At 37.0% G+C, this 22,771-nt stretch overlaps 1 protein-coding gene across 2 annotated transcripts in view; it reads left to right on the top strand.

The window, feature by feature from the left end:
* The window catches only part of LOC106867319 (glucose-induced degradation protein 8 homolog), a 72,063-nt gene that overhangs the window by 22,129 nt on the left and 27,163 nt on the right, over positions 1–22,771 (top strand). Inside the window, exon 2 of one of the 2 annotated variants that reach the window (XM_089348435.1) lies at positions 20,816–20,924. The exons of the other annotated variant lie outside the window; for it this stretch is intronic. Within the exon in view, the coding sequence (XP_089204561.1) occupies positions 20,858–20,924 (67 nt within the window). The 5' untranslated portion in view covers positions 20,816–20,857. The remainder of the gene's footprint in view (positions 1–20,815; positions 20,925–22,771) is intronic. 2 annotated transcript variants of the gene reach the window in all.

Here is a 22,771-nt window from a genome sequence, read left to right as displayed (position 1 = left end):
ATGTGTCTGAGAATGAGTCTGCTACCTTAAGGCCGATTTGAGTGGAACAACCACTTATGGGAATTATTCAGATTCCAAAAAGCAAAGGTAACATTTCATGGGAGCCTGTTTGTATTATCAAGTATTAAGATTAACTAATTTACATAAAGCAGATAATTAATGTGAAAACTTGGATTTGATTTCCCAGTGTGAATCAAATAATTTCTCTACAAGAATTCCAATGCAACAATGTTGAGAAATAGAGGATGGGTAAAGAGTCTAAAGACGGATGGATAGAGAGATAGATAAGGAGACAGATTAGCGCTAGTTGTAAAATGCCCATTGAGCATCATCCTGGCCAATTGTGCAAAGCAGACATTATTTTTTTGACACTCTTCAAATACCTTTTGTAGGTCAACAACTACAAGATAAGATTCTTGAAACTGATGCTTATCTCACCAGAAATAACACATCTACATCCTGTGTTCCGGTTCTAATTTAAACTTTATTCTATTCAGTTCAACTTTTCTGCTATTTACATTTTCACTTTTTCCATTAATTCTTTGACTAAATCCTTTGGTTTCAGGCCCCTAAAGTGACTTCTTCTTCTTCTTCATCACCACTGTTGTTGTTGCTGCATTTTGAAATACTCATTGCTGGTCCTATTCCTGATACTTTCAGTATTTCACAAACTCCCTCTCAAAGTCTTGCAACTCTTTTATTTCGTACCTTAACACCCATGGTTGACTAAATCATTTGTTTCTTCATCTCGCAACCAAGTTCTTCACATTTCATTGACACCTTGTTTTAGAACAACCTCTTGTAATGATACTAACCCCCACATAACCCATTCTCCTGAAATCCACTGCCTTTGTTTCAATCAATTTTAAAAACAAAGAAAAATTTAGCAAACTAATTTTATTATTATTAATCTGCTGTTTGGAAAATAAATCAGCATGAAATTTTCAAGGAAGGTTTTTTAATTCAAATCACTTTAAACCAGGGAAGTTTGTGTCAAAGAATTAAGGGAGGCCTTAGGTAGGTTTGATATTAAAAGAGTTGATCTTTCTATTTGTGAAGAAAATCTAAAACATTCTCCCCCCCCCCCCCCCATTCTTCCTGATGTTTTCAATTGTCTTGATGATGATGATGATGATTTAGAAACTGCGTCTTGCAGCTAGAATGACTTCTACCATTAATCTACTCAGACTTCACCTGAAATTAAGCAGCAGCAGCAGCTCTTTTCATAATTTTATTGCTGGGTTTTTGTTTTGTTTTTTTCCATGCCTTCAGGTAATCTATAAAGGTTTTAGAAAATCTGGAGATTTCTGTAATTTTTGAGCAAACAAATTTTTATTGGCACATAAGTGTTAATTAATTAACCGTAACCTGGATGAGCAAACAGGGATTTTATTGGCACGTAAGTGTTGATTAATTAACGATAGCCTTAATGTCAGCTATGTAAAATGAAGCATTCAAAATAGTGATTGCTGTCAAGTTTAAACTTGTCGTCATGCTTTCCATAAATTAGGGACTGTGGCCTCTTAATCTGGGAGTTGTTTCTTTTGCCTTTGACTAGAATTATATTTCTTTTATTTGTAGATTTTTGGGGGTGGTGGTCATGCATTGTAACTGTGTATCTCTGCACGTTGTTGGTGACTCCCTACACCTCCTGGCAGGTGACACTTTTGTCCTATTCAGGTGAAAACCCTCCAACCCATGGGTCGGTTTGGGTAGTTATTGCTGGTGAGGTTTTTACAAGGTCAGAGTGCAAATCCTACCTCACCCTCTTTTAATTGCCTTTTTATGACAGGCAGAGGGAACATTGGGTCCATTCTTTGACATGCCCATCTTCACACGGCATTAGAGCAATGTGAAAGGAAGTGTTTTGCTCAAGAACACAACTTGCTGCCCACCCTGGGAATTGAACCCATGATCTCGCAATCGTGAGTACCACACCCCAACCACTAGGCCATGTGCCTTTCTTATCGACGGAGAATAATTAAAGTTTAAAAGGCTGTCCTAGCTAAGAGTAGAATAAGCTTTGTAGCGTATCTAACATATTGCCTTTTATGTCTCCAAGTCCTGTCCTAAGCTTAAATATATTTTGATCACTCAACCAAAAACACTATCAATATGCATACCACTTTTATTTTTGTTGTTATTTTGAAACTTTGTAATGTGAGAAAAAGCCTAACATAGCAAATACCTTCTCTTTATGCTACAACGGCTTTTGTTTTTATATAAAAAAAAAAAATGAAGTTACAACAAATGCTTTAAGTAGAAGGGTTTGTTTTGCTTATAAAAGCAGATAATATATTCAAATACACACACAGATACACACTATGTGTGTATACACATTCATATATATACACACATAGTAATAAGACACATTTGTACAATACACGGTTGGTCATAAAACCTCTGTATCTCATAAGCTAGATCATAAGACATTTGTACCTCACAGGACTGATCTTGAAGTCCATAATTTGGCAGATTAAAGGGAAATTGAACTGCCAAATATACTTAGATTTCACATTGATGAAACCTGTTAAGCTGATCACTAGATTAACCCCCAAAGTATTCTTTCCTTTCTAATAGGAGTATAATTTCATTTTTGTAATCTAATCACATAAACAGGGTCCATACAGGAACACAGAAGATGACAAACTCTGATGTCTGCATCAATTGTTGCCAGTGAAAGAAACTCGAATCTCTTCAGTAATTTTGGAAGAAGAATGTTGCTTGTAGACATTTGTAACCTTAATTTTTACTAAACGAATACCCAAAATGATACCATTAGACTGCAAATAGAATGTTGAAATGGAATGATTATTGTAATTTTTGCACAATAGGATTTCTGAAACAAAATTGGGTCCATGTTCTGTTTGCACTGGTACATATGATGATGATGATTGCTTACTTAATACTGGTAAAAATAAACTCAGTTCTTAATAATTCTAAGGCAAAAATTGAGTTGGTTTCCCATGTTAAAGATACTGTGCACAGGATATAAGAAATCGATCTGCACCTTTATTATTGCACTAATCTAATCATGGCTATAATTTTGAAAGAGTCTGATACCTTTTTCATCTGGAAACAATTGTTATGCTCGCGTTCAAAGGTTTGCTGGAAACCTCCTTTCAGTTCAGTGTTATGGTTTCTGTGGCTGGATGTCCTGCCTGACACCAGCCACTTTACTGGGTGCTTTTTATGTGGCGCCAACACAAGCGCTTTTAACATGCTGCAACCATAAGGTGCATGGCTCAGGGGTTAGAGCATCGGGTGCACAATCATGAGGTAGTGAGTTCGCTTCCTGCACCGAGTTGTGTGTTTCGTGTTCTTGAGCAAGACACTTTATTTCATGTTGCTGCAGTTCACTCACCTGTAGAAATGAGTTGCAATGTCACTGGTGCCAGGTTGTATTGGCCTTTGCTCATCCCTTAGATAATATCAGTGGCATGGAGAGGGGAGGCTGGTATTCATGGGCGACTGCTGGTCTTCCATAAAACAACCTTTCCTGGACTTGTGCCTCGGAGGGAATCTTTCTAGGCACAATCCCATAGTTATTCATGTCCGAAGGGGTTCTTTATATACAGACACATCTATGCATGTCTGTGTCTCTTTGTCTTGACATTGCATACCAGTTGTAAACGAGTGTCACTGTCATACAAGCAGTGTCATTCATTTCCAGTCTTCTGTGAAAACTTGTCTGGCCAAAGAAAATCTGCCCTAAATCAACTCTTTTCAATTCATACAAACATGGAAAAGTGGACGTTAAAATGTTGATGAAGTGACATGTGTAAACAGCCCTTACAGCCTGCTGCAGTCCTTTAACCCATCAGACCATGTCAAACTTCCAACTTGTGCCAGCATGGTGGATGGATGTTAATGATGATGACAATATACTTGATAACCTTCAAGGAACACTCAAATGTAACCATTTTGGTTTGCATTCAATGTTTGATGTAATAATTCTGTTTTTTCTGCTGCAAGACCCTACTTGGCATATATTTCTTTAAAACCCCCACATTTATTTGTTTATATTAATTTTAATCTCATATGTATTTTTAGTTTCAATATTTTTAAAGAATTCTTTGAGGATTCTATATTTGTCTGTTATTTGAATGTGTGTGTGTGTGTGTGTTCAGGATGAAGGCTGTGGTGACACGATTGCTGGTTAGAAAATCCATGCTCATTTGATGAATAATTGAAGTTGATAAACTATATATATATATATATATATATATATATATATATATATATATATATATATATATATATATATATATAAAAACATGGCTCACAGCCATCTGGCACAGGAAATAAGAATTCCAAAATTGAACATATGCCATTGGGAGACAAGATGATTATTGGTAAAGTTTAATATGTTTTACAAAAAAGAAAAAAATGTCAGCAAATGGCATTTACAAATAATTATATGTGGTGTGTTGTGTGTGGTGTTAGTTTCAGCACTGATATCTCCACATTGGTTCATATTTGCTCAGAAACTACTTGATAATATTTTAAGGTTACTAGAATTTCCCCACCCCCTGTTCTCAAATAAATACAAGAATAAGATTAAAACTTGTTAAAAAAGCTGAAATAATCCTAAATGAAATGCAAAAATGAAAAACAGAACGGTTAATGTTTTACTTTTGTATTTCTTTGATATTTTGGGGTTAAAACCACTTCATCAGGACACAGTGGTGTAGAAAGAGGAGATAGTATAAAGCTGTTATTTTCACTCAGATGTGTGGGAGGCAGTAGAGAGATGTGTAGATGGGTGTTGCTATAGTAACTAGTCAGTTTCATGCAGTTCTTGTCTGTTGCTTAATGAAGGTTTAAACTAATTAATTAGGATTCAACAATTGACTGTGTTGCCTTCTGTGGCTCTGATATGGTAAAGTGCTGAGCCTGGCACTTCAGCAAGTGTTTACAGACTGAAGTGTTTATTTACACATGTTCTTTGTTAAATGGATGTACAGTTTATCTGATGGTGCTCCCAATGTAAGAAGTATCACATTTACTGCAGACCACTTAATCTACTACACAGGCCCTTGAGCACATTAAGTTATTGATGAGGCGGTTGTCTTGCTTTCAATTTTGAAAACAGCAAAAAATTTAGTAAGAGAACTCATTCATTATAGACCTAGTTTTTTTGGAACATAAATTAGCAGGAAACTTTGAAGGCTTTAATTTAAATAAATTTAAAACATGAAGTTAGTGTCCTAGAACCAGCAATAGTCTCAGGCAGGTGGATATCAAAAGGGTTAAAATTTTGCTTTACACACCTGGCCAGACAAAGCAGCAGCTGCACACACATTTTAATCTTTAATCCCACTGCAGGCCATTGGACTGTTTGGTGATTTCTAAAACAATTAGAAATGGCTAAAAGGGAAGGTGTTTTAGAATTGATGTCAATGTTTTATCCCAACTTATGGTATATAGGTAATTGTCCAAATATGCTTTCCAGATCCAGTATTCCAGAGACACCCCCCCCCCAACTCTCTGGCCTCAAGACAGCCAACCTGTACATTCATCTATGCCCTTTTAAGATGGTATGATATGTTTTGAGTGGGAATTGGTTGCTAATTCTAGCAAGTCAAGACACCTTTATTAGCTTGAGTGAGAGAGAAATTTACCCAGCAGGTCCTTAGTTGAACAAACAACCCCGGCACTTTTTTCTTTTTATTTTCTTTTTGTTTTTGAAGTCTAGTACTTATTCTATTGGTCTCTTTTGCCTAACCATGAAATTAGGGGACATAAACAAACCAGTACTAGTTGTCATACAGTGGAGGAGATAAATACAAAGACACACACAAAATGGGCTTCCACACAGTTTCCATCTACCAAATGTCACTCACAAAGCATTGGTTGTCCCAGGGCTGTAGTAGAGGATATTTGCTCAGGGTGCTCTGTGAACCACTTCGATGTAAAGGGAACTTTTTAACCATCTATCCATGCCTGCACATATAATTCTTTTTATGTTGCTGATGAAAGAATATTTTCCATCCCAGATGTGAGAAGAGTGCTCCATAATGGAGCGTATTTGGTCTTAGGAAATTATAAAAACTTAGACACTGAATTAAAATACTGACATTTCCAAGTCACAACTCATAAAATTACAATGGATTGTCTGAAATTAACTTGCAGCTGTTGGCCTCTTCTTACGTCTACGTATGATGTTAAAAGACATTGTTTTATTTTTGTTTTTCAAGATTTAATGTTAATTTCTAATTCAATAATTAATGTGGTAATAAAGAACTGTGATCTCCAAAACAGTATTAATTTGAGAATCCTGCTATATGAGAACTGCACAATTTGAAGACCATGTAAATTCTTCAAGAACCATTTTTATTCAAAACCATGTTAATCAATGTGTTTGCTGTAATTGTCTGTAACTAAAAGATCTGACTGCCAATGGTGTGTCACCATTGCCATTTTTAACATCCACTTCTCCATACTTGCATGGATTGAAGGGAATTTGTTGAAGCAGATTGTCAGTGACTGGATGCCCTTCCTGTCACCAACCCCTCACCTATTTGAGCCAAGATGATATTTCACACCATAGCCAAACTTGTTTTCATAGAAGATTGGAAACAAATGACATTTCTTGTATGACTGATGCTTATTTACACCTGTTAACTGATGCCAAGCCATGGAGAAAGGAACACACGTGGCTTCTTTTCATTTGTCTACCAAATCCATTCACAAGGCTTTGGTCAGCCTGGGGCTATAGTTGGAGTCAAGGTGCCACACAATGGGACTGAATCCATGACCAATTGGTTGGGAAGCAAACTTCTTAACTATACTGTCATCTCAACACAGGCATGGCTGTATGGTAAGAAATTTGCTTCCCAACCAATGGGTTATGGGTTCAGTCCCATTGTGTGGTACTTTGGCAGGTGTCTTCTGAGCCAGCCAAAACCTTGTGAATGGATGCAGACTGAAAGAATTCCATCCTGTGTGTGTGTGTGTGTGTGTGTGTGTGTGTGTGTGTGTGTGTGAGTGAGACTCTCTTCTTGCCTTGGCATTGCACGATAATTGTAAATGAGTGTTACCATCATGCTAGCAGTGTTCTTAGTTTCCACTCTTCCATGTAAATATATCTGGTGATGAAGTATTACCTTACCTAGAAACTGGCAAAGGTTGGCAACTGGAAGAGTGTCCAGCTGTAGAAAATTTGCTTCAACAAATTCCCTCGGAAAAGTGGACAATGATCAGGATGATGATAGCTAAAAAAAAATCAATTTTGAATTGATAGAAATTGAGACACAGGTTTTCTTGCTGTGGAGGAGATATTACATGGTTATCCCAGTTCACTTTGTAAAGTGGTTGGCATTTGGAAGGGCATCCAGCTGTAGAAACCATGTCAAAGCAGACACTGGAGCTTGGCACAGACCCCAGGCTTACCAGCACCTGTTAAACCATCCAACCCATACCAGCATGGCAGATGGACATTAAATGGATTGATAATATTCTGGTGATTTCTTTATATTTAGTGTGAGACTAAAACAAAAAACAATTGGTTTTAATCTCAAATTATTTTTTGTTTTTATCTCTTCTACACCCAAATGTTAAATCTTTATTTTCGTTCCTCTTCCATTTCTATTGAACAACTCTGCAAATGATTCAGGCATTTCCTCTTTTTGCCTTTTATTCCAAACATCCGTCGGAATGTTTCCATTTTCTAGTCCTTTTGGTTTTCTTGTATTTTTCAAATATCTTCTCATTTCAAACTCTATTGTTACTGACAGAAACAACTGCCAGCAAGTTCTTTTTAAGAAAAAAGCAATTCCCATGAGTGTTGAAAGCTTCGGGGGGGGGGGGGGTTCTTAGCTTGCCCACCACCACCACCACCAACCTTGGCACCACCTTCTTTTAAGAACAACAATTGACAAAAAGAAAGAAAAGAACCCTCAAAAACAGTTGGAATGCTGCTAACAGGAGTTTTCCTGAATATGTGGCACAATGAACAAAAATTTCTGCTATAAAATTGGTAATAAAGATGAATCTGTCATTTTAAGTATGAAAATTTGATTGTCACTCAGTTGTAGGAGTTTGTTGTTGTTGTTGTTGTTGTTTGTTTTTGCTATATCTCCCCCCCCCCCGCCTTTTTGCTGCTCATTCCTTATTTTATTTATATTAAGCTATTTCTTTCCCTATCTACAGTCTGTCTGTCTGTCTCCTGCCTAAGCCTGACTCATTTCGTCCCAAACAACATTTATTAATAAACTTGGAAGATTTCTGACTAAGTCACTACAGGAGTTTCTTCTTTTTCTTTCTTTCTTTCTATTCTAATTTTGAAGCAAAAACAATAAGTGGGGGGTGGGGGTTGCTATGGTAACAAACTTCTAAAATTTATCCCACCTGATTTTTTATATTTATGTCTATAAATTAAACTTTGATTTTATGTCAACTGACCAAAATTACTGTTTTGGTTTTTTTTTATGCTAAAAAATGTTTTACAATTGTTTTCCTCCTCCCCCATCTCTCCCCTTATTCTCCCTCTTTCTTCTACCCCCTCTTACTCTGTATAACTTATCAGTGTATTCTATGACTCTTGAAATGGTTTATCCTTTATTACTAATTGATGCAGCATATTTAATGTGGTTGGTTTTTTTTAGAGAAAGAAACATATTGTTCACATGACAATGCTGAGGTGTTGTTTTCAGGGTCAAATTTCTCCATCTCTTCGTCCTATATCTTGAAATAATCTTTAACCCTTTTGTCACTATTATTTCTACTGAATAACACTGCCATTGTTTCAATTAATTTTGAAAATAATGAAGATTTCAATAAAATAGTTTTGTCACTTATGAAGCTGGTATTTGGAACTAGGATGAAATTTTGATGGAGGATTTTAGCTTGGATCATTTTAATCCTTTTCTTATCTGTTGACATCCACTGCCTTTGTTTCAAATTTGGAAATAACAAAGAACTTAGTGAAATAATTTTGTCATTATTAAGTTGGTGTTTAGAACATAAATTAACTTGATTAATTAATGAGTAGTTTTAATTTAGGTCACTTCACAACAGGGAGATTATATCATAGAAGCAGAGATGCTCTCAGAAGAATTCATATCAAAAGGGTTAATAGAAGCAGTTTGGGGGGGGGGGGGTGATGAAAGGGTTAATCAGATGGGTTTGAATCTTTTACTTGAGGACAAGTCTTTTTTTTTTTTTTTAACATAAAATTCTGATGGGTTTTAATTTGAATACAAACACTTTAAAACATGAAGTTTATATCCTAGAACCAGGGTTGTCTCAGGAGGTGTGGTATCAAGAGTTAATTCATCCTTGCTAGTAATGTTTATTCTTTTTTTTTATGCTAAAATAACCATTTTCTCCCAATTTAATGTTGAAATTATTGGGAATTACAAAAGTTTTAATCTTTAATATTGCATTTCTACTCTGTTGTCAAACATTACAATCATTCATTGTTTATTTTTGCAAAGATATTTTTGGGTTTTCATTTTAAAAGCTAAAACAATTCTTGTAGTGTTTTTCTGTCACCATTGTCTCTGATTATTTGACAACTGGTGTTGTAGCCTAAAACATGGTGGGGTTTTGAGTATGGAATATATTATGCTCATGCGTGAGTAAGATAGAGACAGTGACATTGGCATATAGAGAGAAGTATAGCTAAGCTGATGGTGGACAAATAATTAACAGTAACAGATCCTTCAGCATTCAGATTGTTCTGTCCAATGTGATGCTTATTTATTTGTGGGGTTTTTTTGGGGGTTTTTTTGGAATTAATCATGCATTATCTCATAGCTTTTAGATTTCAATGATGTGATTATTTATTTTTAGATAAATCTGTTCAGTTCCAACATAAAACCAGCAGAATGTTCAGGCTGGATATGGCTGGTTTAAATGTTAAAAGGGTTAAAGGAGTGAGAGAGAGAGAGAGAGAGGAGAGAGAGAGAGAGAGAGAGAGAAAGAAAGATAGAGATGTATGGATGCAAGGTCAGTAAGGAAACTCTTCATTACCCTATTACTCTTTCATTGATACTATTTATAAATGGTGTTGGGGTGGAGGTGGAACGAAGATTATCAATTTCACTTTATCACCAAATTTGTTTAGTACTTCTGTGTGTGTGTGTGTGTGTGTGTGTGTGTGTGCGCGCGCGCACACATGTTCCTGGGCATGGCACTCTTATATGGTGACAAAAGCAATAGATAAAGAAAGATAACGTATGCTTCCATTCTACCATGGTACCCAAACATTAAATTATGATGATGGTGGAGGTGGTGGTGATGCCTAATAATTGTATAAAAAGTAGAGAAGAGACAGTATTTCTGTGAGCCAGAGTTTAGAGTGTGTTTACAAATGTCTTCGTGCCAATCAATGTGTGGCCTATGATGTCTACAGGTTTAGCTGCAGCACTGTCCCAGGGTTTGCTGTGAATTTTGTGTCTCTACATTGCCCTAAATATTTTGTCTATAATTTCATCAGAAGTCAACACTGTGTTGATTAATTCCTCAACATAACCAAATGCATTATTGTCTTCCAACCTTTTGTTCTGTAGCATAATTACATTGGGGAATAGGCTTGAAAGTTGTTGTCCACAGAGTAAAGCTGTTACATTTAATTAAATACGAGAGATTCAGAGAATATAGGTATTGATATGATGAGGAAATTTACTTCCCAACCACAAGGCTTCAGGTTCACCCCAACTGTTTGACACCTTAGGTATGTGTCTTCTGCTATAGCCTTGGGCCAATCAAAGTCTTGTGAGTAGATTTGGGAGATGGAAACTGAAGGAAGTTCATCATGTGTGTGTGTGTGTGTATATGTTTCCTTGTTTTGCCCTCGTGATAGTCGTAAATGAGTGCCACTGTCATAGAAGCAGCATAATGTTTGTTTCCAATATTCTGTGAAAGACATGTCTGGCCATAGGAAAACATTACCTTGCTTGAAAACAAGTTAGGATTGGTGAGGGGAAGAGCATCCAGCCACAGCAAATCTGCCTCAATAAACTCCTTCCGACTCTTGCAAGTATAGAAAAGCAAATGTTAAAACGATGATGATGATGATGAAACAAGAAGGCTGTGTGGTAAAACAACTCAACATATTAAGGACACCAGTATATCACTGGTGCTGACATGGGGTGGGGGTTGCTTCCAGTAAACACAGTAATAAATGAATCCTCTTCATGTTCTTAATAAATAGAAAGGGGAATGGTAGACTCAGAGCAGCAAAGCTGCCTCCATTACGTTTTCTCAATCATCTCTGCTTTTTCCTGCAGAGAATTCACCCGTCTCCATCGTTTGCTAGGATCAGGTGCCTTCATACTTTTTTCTGTCCTCTGGTCCCATGAATTTCAAGTTTGAAAAGCCATATAAAAAGTACACAGCTTTGCAGCACAGTCATGGAAACACAGGCAGTAAATCAGTGCATTAGTCAGAAGGAAGCATGTCCGGTTTCGGCCCGTATTCCTCTACCGTTTTTGCTTTGGCGACCTCACCACCTTTGGAGGTGTGTTCAGCTCTGGTGTTGGGTGCATTTCTTCTTCTTCTGTTCCCTGGTCTCTTTGATGCAGCAGCATCAACAAGTGTCAGCAGGTGACTGACAATCTTACCAAATTTCCTTTTAAATACTCGCTGATAGGCTGATAGGCTCCAGCAGCCAGCACCAACTAGTTGTCACGTGACCCTGTCTAAACTTCAACTGACCAATGGAGGGGAAGGGCACGTAATCTTAGCCCGAGCCCTCTCTAAACCTGCCTTCCAAATAAGGCTACATGGGAGTAGATTGTGTAGGAAGGATTAAACACATTATTAAGTGAATATCAACATAACAAAATAAGGTTTGTCCTAATACAATGTCCCTTTCTAATTGGAAATACTGATGTTTAGATTGGATTGGAGCCTGGTGTTGCCATCCGGTTTCACCAGTCCTCAGTCAAATCGTCCAACCCATGCTAGCATGGAAAGCGGACATTAAATGATGATGATGATGATGATGTCACTTTGTTGCTTCTGCTAAATACAGTAATTACTTGCCATATCACGGTTCACCTATCGCACCCTCAGAGCTTTGCAAATTTTTTTTGCTAATATATGTAAATTTATATCGGGGACTCCTCAGTATATTGTGGGTTTCTGCAGCACATAGGTATTTATATTTTTTGAGATTTTAATTATTTCTGTGGTAAAATAAGCATTTTCACGCTTGAAAATTAATAAATTAATAAATAGAAAAACAGTACTGCACTGTATAACACATTAATTCAATTATATTAAAAGAAAATATGTCATGTACTGTAGATGAATAAACAAAGAATTGCACATACTAAGTGGAAAACGAAACTATTAAGGGTGTGGGGAGAGTTTATAAAAGCTTAAATATTGTATATAAAAATAATAAAATAAACATATGCAAATTATAAAAATAGTATAAAAAAAATTTATACAGTACTGTTTCTACTTTGCGGATTTTCACCCATCACGGGTGATGGGGGGGGATATAACACCCGCGATAGTCAAAGGATTACTGTATTGATAAAAAAAAAATGTGTGTGTGTGTGTGTAAATAAAGTTTTGGATTTTGGATTTCTCTTTCATTGTTAATGAAAGGTGACATATTTACTATGAAACTATTATTGTCATTATTACCTCATTAGATTGAATTAAAATATAATAAATTAAAGGGCTACATTGTTATATTTGTTTAATAGTCAGTGTTAATAATATAATTATATACTTACTTTATCACCATACACAGAGAAAGTGAAAGTTTTCTTTGGCAATTATTTGAAAAGAAAGAAACATTTAATTTTTCATTTAATTTTTTGTTTAATTCTTTTCTAACTATTTTTCCCTCTCCTCTTGCAGCAGAGAAAGCATTGGTCCATATTTTCTCTGGCAAGTTTATAATTATCAATCATCATTCATCACCCCCACCCGTCCCATGCTAGCATCCCTTAAATGGAATTCATTGAAGCAGATTTCCTATGACCAGGTGCCCTTCCTGTTGCCAACCCTCACCTGTTTCCAAGTGAGGTAATGTTTCCACATGGCTGAACATGTTTTTCATGGAAGATTGGAAGTGAGCAACATCGTTTCCATTGTGGGGATTCTCATTGGCAACCATCACATGATGTTAAAACAAGGGTAGTACACACACACACACACACACAGGTTTCTTTCAGTTTCTATCTATCAAATTCTTTGATCAGCTGGCGGGGGTGGAGGGATGGGGCTATAATAGAAGACGCTTAGTTAAGATGCCACACAGTGGAAGTGAACCTGAACATTGTTGGGAAGCAATTTTAATTGCATTGCTGTGCCTGCATCTTTAACCCTTTAGCATTTAGATTATCCTGTCAAATGTAATCCTTATTTATTCACATTTTTAAAAAATTAATCCTGGATTATCTCATAACTTTGAGATTTCAGTGATGTGATTGTTTATTTAAAATGACATTGTAGGGGAGGTGTGAGAGGCTGGATCTGGCCAGTGTGAACTTGAAACAAGTAGAATTTTTGAGCTTGATATGGCCTGTCTAAATATTAAAGGATCAAACACTGGAAAAAAAAAAAAAAAAAAAAAAAAATCCCATCCAAACAAGTTCTTCAGTTTTTTAATAGTAAACAAAAGCAGAAAACAAAAAAGAATTCTTTTTCATTTTTGATGAAACTCAATATATTTATTTACTCTGAGAATAAAAAAACATTTAAGCTATCCATTTCTTTTCCTGAACAGCTGCAGCTCAACTGTAAGTGGACCACTAAATAGACTTGGAGTTGTGTGGCCAACAGTATTAGGAACATGCCCAAGAATATAGTTTCTGTTACCCACCGAGCTGTTTTGGATAAGTTCAGGAGTGGAGCACACATACCTTATTAACTTAGAACTGGTGGAGCACTGATCAGTCAGCTGACTGAAAGTGCTGATAGTAGCTGGTTGTAGGGTGGATAGTCCTGATAGACCAGTGGTCAGACAACCCAATAAGAGCAAAGATGGTGATTGTTGTTCAGGGGTTGGGTTAGAAGTGAACTATTCACCTGTTGAAGCATTTTCTGCAACAACAGGCAAAGTTTCAAAAATAAGTTTTTCTAATTTTGGCACAAGGCCAGCAGTTTTGAAGAGAGGGGCAAATTGCTTCCATTAACCCCTAGTGTTTGACTGGTATTTTTATCAACCTTTCAAGGATGGAAGGCAAAGTTAACCTCAGCAGGATTTGAACTCAGAATAAACTGGAAAAATGCCACTAGCATTTCATATGATACACTAACAATTCTGCCAGCTCGTTGATGATGATGATAATCCTTTCTACTACAGGCACAAGGCCTGAAATTTGGGGGAGGGGACTAGTCAATTGCATTGACCACCAGTACTTGACTGGTACTTATTTCATTGACCCCCCACCCCAAAAAAAGGATGAAAGGCAAAGTCAACGTTGGTGGAATTTGGACTCAGAAGTAAAGATGGACGAAATGTCGCTAAGGATTTCATCCAGTGAGCTAATGATTCTGCCTGCTCACTGCCTTAATAATAATAATAATATTAATAATAATTATTATTATTATTATTATTTCAAATTTTTGCCACAAGGGCAGCTTGGGGGAGGTGGAGACAAGTCAATTACATTGACCCCAGTGTTCAGCTGGTACTTCATTTATTGACCCCGAAAAGATGAAAGGCAAAGTCGGCCATGGCGGAATTTGAACTCTGAATGTAGCAACAGGCAAAATACTGCTAAGCATTTTGTCCAGCGTGCTAACGATTCTGGCAGCTTGACGCCTTAATAATAATTATAATAATGATTTCAAATTTTGCCACAAGGCCAGCAATTTTGGAGGTGGAGTTAAGCTAATTAGATTGACCCCCAGGACTCAACTGGTACTTTACTTTATTGATGCTGAAAGGATGAAAGACAAAGTCACCCTCAGCAGAATTTGAACTCAGAACATAGAGCTAAAGCAAAAATGTTACTGAGCATTCTGTCCAACATGCTAATGATCCTGCCAGCTCATTCCCATAATAATAATAATAATAATAATAATAATAATTTATGTAACTTTTCATGAAGGTAAATGCACAATAATACTGTTAATGATAGTAATTAATAATAATAATAATAATGATGATGATGCTAGCATGCAGAGATAAATGTACACCACCACCAGTACTACTTAGAACTCCCCATCATGCACACACACACACACACACACACACACACACACACACACACACACACACACACACACACACACACACACACACACACCCTAGTTTCTATAAATGACTCCAGTTTCTCTCTCCCTCTCTCTCATTTTCTAAGTAGGAGCTAAATGATAACATCTGTTCATTTTCAGGTTTATTGGTGGGTTGGTTGCTTTAGAAAATAACTCAATTTAACACACATCTCTTGTTGTGCACCCTAGATTTTCTAACAAGCTCTCTCTATTTTAGGTTCATTATTTTGTTCATACAATCTTCTCCTCTCTGAATAATAAGATAATAATAATAATAATAACAATAATGATAATAATAACGACGACTCTTAAAGCATTTTTTAGATTTTCATTGATTTGCTACATCCATGAATAAAAGCACTGACTGCTATTTATTTTTTTCTCGTGTGATTTTGGGGTTAAATGTTTAAAGTTAAAACAGCTCTGTGAACAGGTTACTTTCGTTTTAATTTATGCAAGTAACCTCGGCCATAAATGTGTCCTACTCCTTTTTGTATATGTTTAAGTCCCTTGACCGCAGGAGATAGATTAAGACAATCGTCATATTGATGATGGGCATTGAAGCAGAAACTTGTGTCCATGGCTTTGACTGTCCTCATATCTGCAGACAACAAAACCTGTCCTTAGGAGAATCCTTGAATCTTGTGATTATCTCCCTTTGATCTTAATTAGTAATTATGATACATCCTCTAGAGGCAGAGATAATTTTAATAGATTAATAATTAATCTTGTATGGTATTTGATATACCCATTTGATTTTCTAATTCCTAAAAATTAAAATGGGGATGGCATGGCTGTGTGGTAAGTAGCTTGCTTATCAACCACAGAGTTCCAGGTTCAGTCCCACTGCTGGCACCTTGGACAAGTGTCTTCTATTATAGCCTTGGGCTGACCAAAGCTTTGTGAGTGGATTTGGTAGACAGAAACTGAAAGAAGCCCGTCATATATGTGTGCGTGTGTGTGTTTGTGTTTGTCACCCTAACATTGCTTGACAACCAATGTTGGTGTGTTTACATCCCCATAACTTAGTGGTTCAGCAAAAGAGACCGATAGAATAAGTACTAGGCTTACAAAGAATAAGTCCTAGGGTTGATTTGTTCGACTAAATGTAGTGTTCCAGCATGGCCACAGTCAAATGACTGAAACAAAGAAAAGACTAGGTGCAGTCTTGGCTATGTGGTTAAGAAGTTTACTTCCCAACCACATGGTTTTCAGTTCAGTCCCACTATGCAGCACCATGAGCAAGTGTCTTTTACTACAACCCCAAGACCAATCAAAGCTTTGTGAGTGAATTTGATAGGCAGAAACTGTGTGGAAGCCTGTTGTATATCATCATTATTAAAATCTGTTTTTTTTTTTTTTATTCCCCCATGTTTGCACAGGTCGGATGGAGTTTATTGAGGCAGATTTTCTACAATTAGCTGCCCTCACCTGTTCCCAAGCAGGGCTTTATATTCCCCCTTCACGAGAATATAGGAAGTTTATGACATTCATTTGCAATAGTCATGTGACGTCACATGAGACAAACCCTCACACAGGTCTATCCATGTACAACAAGCTTCTTTCAGTTTCTCTTCACCAAATCCACTTTCAAGGCTTTGCTTGGCTTGAGGCGGAGTAAAAAGCACGTGCCCAATGTGCCATACACTGAGACTGAACCTGAAGCCATGTGATTGAGAAGCAAACTTCTTACCAAACAGCCACACCTGCACCTATCCCATGTGTGTGTCTGTGTGTAAGATGAGGATTTTTGTGTTTGTATTGGTTTGTTTACATCCTTCTAAGTGGTTTGGCAAAAGAAAGCAACAGGACGTGTACCAGATTAAAAATGAAGTCCTGGGGTCGATTCGTTTGTGTAAACCCATTCAAAGCAGAGCGCCAACAGGGTTGCAGTCCAATGAATGAAATCAGTAAAACGGGAAATATGGTTTCTAATTAAACTAATTTCTCTCACACCATTGTTTCTGGTCCAGCTGGAGTCTTTTCTTGTTACTCATCCCATTAGTAAATAAACATTTCACACAATATTCAACAACATTTTGAAATTTATTTCACGAAATGTATTTATTTTGACAAAGGTTTTCTGATCAAATATTTCGTCTGCTGGTGTGGAATTTGTCCCTTCTTCCTACCAAAAATATTATTTCTATTTGTTTTCATAGTATTTCGAATACTTATGTTTGCAATTAGCTTTCCTATTTGGGACGGAGCCATTAAAGGGAAACTCTGTGTGTCTGTATGCATATAATATATATATATATATATATATATATATATATATATATATAGTAAAATCTTGTGTCTATAATGAAGACGGTAAATATGGAAATGTGAAAATGATATACAATCTGTGATGAAAATGAACTGATAAGCAACAATTTATTCTTCGCTATAAATTACACTGATTGCCCAACATGAAATAAATTAATATAACAGGTTACAACCAAAATGTGTGAGAGACTTCATGGTTAGGCTGGACTGTTGATCTTGTAGACAGAGTTGACATACTGTTTGGGCGGGGGTGTAGAGGCAGCCATTGGTCTGTTGATTTTGTGGTGTTCATATGGCAACAATGTAGGCAGGCGTCTGGTGGAGATGAAAGCAGAGACTGGCTGGTGTCAGATACATTGTTACCAGAGACAAGTTGTGTGTGGTCAGTGGTGTGTGCCAAAGACCTAGTGCAGTCGAGAACTACCATTCTTATAGAGATCAGGAGGCTCCCAGGGCTAGTGATTAATTTCCCGCATAAGGAAAAATGAACTGTTGTGCCAACATAATTGGATGACTGGAAACTGACCAATATGAACAAGTTCGACTAATCACAAGGTCATGTGACCTGCTGGAACGAAAAGGCCTGTGGAGCCAATATGCAGGTATTTAAGCCCAAATGACTCACAACGGAAACATCCCACACAATCACTTCTGCTGCATGTCGAAGTTGAGGAGACAGGCTAAAAACTCTGAGACAACCGAAGTTCAAAAACATGAAGTTATTTTGTCAATGTGAGGTTGATAAAAGAAATTAGAAACATTTGTCAGGAACTTGTTCAAAAGTTAGCCTTTGTTATCCAAAAATATTTTCAAAATAGCTTAAGAATTGTAAAAAAAAGATTCTCTTTTAGAATACAAAATAATCTTCTATGACACTTTGCTTGCAGCTTTTTCTATGAAATTTTCCAACTGAGTAACAACAGCAAACATGTCATCAGAATTGTCATGGATTTAAATAAACTGACTCAGAGAAGAGCATGAAGCTTGTGCAGAGATGTTGGTTGAAGGAAATCTTCTGAGTTAGATTCTTTGTCAGTCTCTGTAGCTGTTGGGTTGTATTTTTTTGAATGATGGTGTGTGTAGTATAGCGAAGGTTGCTGAATTACATCCCTTTGCTGGAAAACGCCATATGGTGGCATGGCAGCTGACACCTACATATTCCAGCGTTTTGGGCACTCTTCCCCTCTCTCGCCATCCAGGATGCCAGGGAGCACGAATCTCTCTTCTGCCTAAAACCACAGACCACGTGCGGTTACTGCCATTCTAACAATGCCTGCCTAGCCGACTTCTTATCACTGTTGCTATAATGGTGCCTGTTCAATAGATTACAGACCACCGTCATTCTCCTGCCTCATGTTTGTCAAGTGTACAGGATATGTATGTTCATGGTAGCATCATTGCATTGTGGTTAAATATTTCTATTTTCAAGATGGTGGATGACTTTCTCCTCGCAGACATGACCTTATGGTCTTTCGCACATGTGCACCGGCGCCATTCGCTTTGCTTTGACTGGAGTTCTTCTGCTCAGCATTTCTCGTTTTGTACCAGTTGGACTGTTTTTTGCGCTGAAGAACAAACTACTCCCAGTATTTCTCCTTGCTTCATTGTGCCTACGATGCTGAAGTCTTTTGCTTACAACACTGCATCGGACAGAGCAATTGCTGCTGTTATTTCTCCTCCTCAGCTGCATGAAGGACACCTTTAGACATATCGGCCATTTTGGACTTAATTGGACTCTGCTTTAGAGACTGCAAGTGTTCCCTGCCTGCGCATTGTATTGCATTTCTGTTGTCTGGTTGTCTGGTTTTTCACTTTTCTTTGCACATCACCTTCTTTTTCAGGACTTTACCTATGTATGTACATATTTCGGAATATTGTGTATATTATGTTAACTTGTTTCAACGTTCATACGCACATGCACCACATCCCGTGTTTCCAGTTGCTTTCTCATTGCCCCTGCAGGCTAGCACCTTCTGCCTCTGCAACCGACCTACCACTCTTGCACACTAACAACACCTTTCCCCCACTGCAAGCGACCCACTGCCCTTGCAGGCAAATTCTTGGTGCTGCTCATCTCTCAGTAACCAACATTGTGTCCCAAACACTTTCACTTTTCTATCCTGTGATTTCCAGGACAGTTGTTGTCACGTTTGCATGTCACATGTTCTCTGTCTCAAAACTTTGCTCTAATTTTTGCCTTTTCATGTATGTTTTGTGTTGTCAAACCCCCTGGCATATTCTGCAGTCTTGTTCACTGCCTCAGCCTTGCATTACCTACATCCATACAGATTCTGTACATTCCCTTGCATACCTTATTTTCAGCTTCTACATGGACTGAATTTATATTGTATTTTGCTTGCATGTTTTCTTGTTGCTTTTTTGTACATTTTCTATTTTCCTGTGTGCTCGTATTTGCATGTTTTCCAATGCTCTGATCTCCTATGCCACCCACCTTTTTGCACACTTGGTCTGTGATGCACAGCTTTTAGCTCAAGGTTTTTTTGCATCAGACCCTGCAAACGGTGCTTACACTTTCCATTTCTGGCTCCTGCATTTTTTATTGCAACTTTTTCTGATACATCCATGCATTCCTGCTTTCCTTTGGCTTGGAACCTTTGGCTGCCAGAGATCACTCTCTGTGCTCAACAGTTGGGACAGATTTTTCTTCCTAATGATGACAGAAAGTAGGTTTTTACATTTTTTCCCCCTTTCCTCCGCCTTTTGTGCTACAAATTTTAAAAAGTTACCAACAGTGGTCTCGAAGGGGGATGATGTAGCATAGCAAGGATAGCTGATATACGTCCCTTCGCTGGAAAACGCCATATGGTGGCATGGCAGCCGACACCTATATATTCCAGCGTTTTCGGCGCTCTTCCTCTCTCTCAAGATCCAGGATGGCAAGGAGCACGAATCTCTCTTCTGCTTAAAGCTACAGACCACGTGCGGTTACTGCCATTCTAACAATGCCTGCCTAGCCGACTTCTTATCACTGTTGCTATAATGGTGCCTGTTCAATAGATTACAGACCACCATCATTCTCATGGCAACTTATTCAGCAAGTAACTCTATTGCCACAGCCTACAAGGAAATTAAACTGTCGTGTTACCAACTTTGCTGACACCTGCCATGAATCTGTTACAGTAATTCCAAGCCATGAACTGAATATATTGTCTGACTAAACCTCACACTCAACACTACACATGTTTCTGTTACCTTCACAATTTTGTTTTGTGACTAATTAGCTCTTACTTGCCATTCAAAAGGATCCAAGACATGTGGATATTTGATTTCTTACCTCATGTAAAAGCTGTATCATCGATTCTAAATAAATTTTATTTATTTTGGTAAACAGTCTTCATCTACTTCTACACACCCGATACGCTAATTGTCTATTATGGCTTCGTCAGTAATCGATTTTGCTGCGATGTTGTTGTCATCGACGTATTCATCAAAGGAGTCAGGTAAGTCGACTCCTACTTGTCTTGCTCGTCAAAACAATTCTACGAGTGGTCTTCTGCCATTTATGTCATCGGTAGGGTTCAGGGTATTGTTGGAAAATCCAGCTTCTTTGAAGCAATTTGCCATTGTGTTTCTCGTGACAGATGACCAGGCACATTGCCATAAACGCAGAGCATTGTAATCATCTCGTAATCTTATAAATATGTGTTTTAACTCCTTTGTGTTTTCAAATACACATGAACAGTAAATGCAAAATAAATATGTTTACTAACTTCTGTTTGTGATTCTCCAAAATACATCCTTATTACTGTTTGGTTTGTATATAACAGAATTATTGAATTATGATAGCAAAAAGATCTGATGTGCACTCAGTTCAAGTTTTCTTTACACTTTGAGACAATAGGAGTAACGATAAAGTATTATTATATTGATGGGACACTAATTTACTTGGAGTTAAGCGAATGTTCAACTTAACTGACTTCGAGTTAAGCATAGCTTGTCACATGTAAAACAGTGTCTTGGGGTCGGGGCCAGAAAAAAATTCAACACAACTGAATGTTCAACTTACCCTGCTTCAACACGAGATTTTACTGTGTGTGTGTGTATATATATATATATATATAGCCAAATCAGATTGGAGCCTGGTGTCGCCTCCTGGTCCACCAGTCCTCAGTCAAATCGTCCAACCCATGCTAGCATGGAAAGTGGACGTTAAAAGATGATGATGATGATATATATATATATATTATATGTGTGTGTGTGTGTGTAAATATAGGTTTAGTGATGCATGCAGGAAAATATAGAACTCAAAACCTGAATGTATGTATATAAATGTGTGTATGTAAACATACACACGTACACAGAGGAAGAGAGATGTATATTTTGCAGTCCCCTACTTTTCCATATGTAATTCTATATGGAACTAAAAAGAAAAAAAACACAAATAAGGATTACAAAATTAGAAACATATAAGGCATCTAAATATGTGTGTGTGTGCATGTGTACATAACTCTTTCTCTCTCTCTTTCTCTCTCTCTTTCTCTCTCTCTCTCTCTCTCTCTCTCTCTCTCTCTCTCTGTTATCATTTTCTTCCTCTTCTTCCTTATCTTCCTCCCCACCTTCATTTCCTATTCTCACTATAATCATCACATATCAACCCATACAGGTTTCCACTCTTGACATCTTAAATTTTCGGTAAATTATATGAAGCAGATGAAATTCTACATTCCCCACCGCCCATGGACATTTTTATTTATTTTTATTAAAGATTATTTTCTTTTTGCATTTTGCTTTGAGGCATTTTTCCCCCTAATTCCCAAATAGTTAAATTAATAACCACCACCACCAAATGATGGGTAGGTGGTACTTTTGATGCAAGAACCGTTTCTGGAAAGGAAACATAATTGGTGATTCCATTGTATTGTTATTAACTGGGCTGTAAGTTGTTGATCAGTGGAGAACTTTACAAAGGAAACAAAAATCCTGACAGTGTTAAAAAAGGGGGGAAATCAGGCTTTTATATACTAAGATTTTTGATTTTATTCCATTTTATTCTGCCAAAGAAAACATGCTTTTATAAATTTTAACAGAAACAAATAGACAATTTCCTGTTTTTATATCTGGATTTAAATGTAGAATTAGTTTTGTTAACTTTCAGTTTTTAAATTTGCTCTCTGGAAGTTAAAAAGGCATTTAAAAAATTTATTTTTTGGTTTTTAAATTTTAAAATTATAAGCTTGTATCTGTTATTGTTCTTGGTTTGCAGTATTTTCTTAAAGTATAAATTATATTTCTCTCTGTTTATAAAGCTTTCATTTTTTAAAATATTTTAAACTTTTAACTGTAGTTG

This window comes from Octopus bimaculoides, chromosome 3 (genome assembly GCF_046866305.1).
Source record: "Octopus bimaculoides isolate indiv1 chromosome 3, ASM4686630v1, whole genome shotgun sequence".
NCBI lineage: Eukaryota > Metazoa > Mollusca > Cephalopoda > Octopoda > Octopodidae > Octopus > Octopus bimaculoides.
The sequence above is the reverse complement of the archived record's forward strand: the minus strand, read 5'-3'. Positions and strand labels throughout refer to the sequence as shown.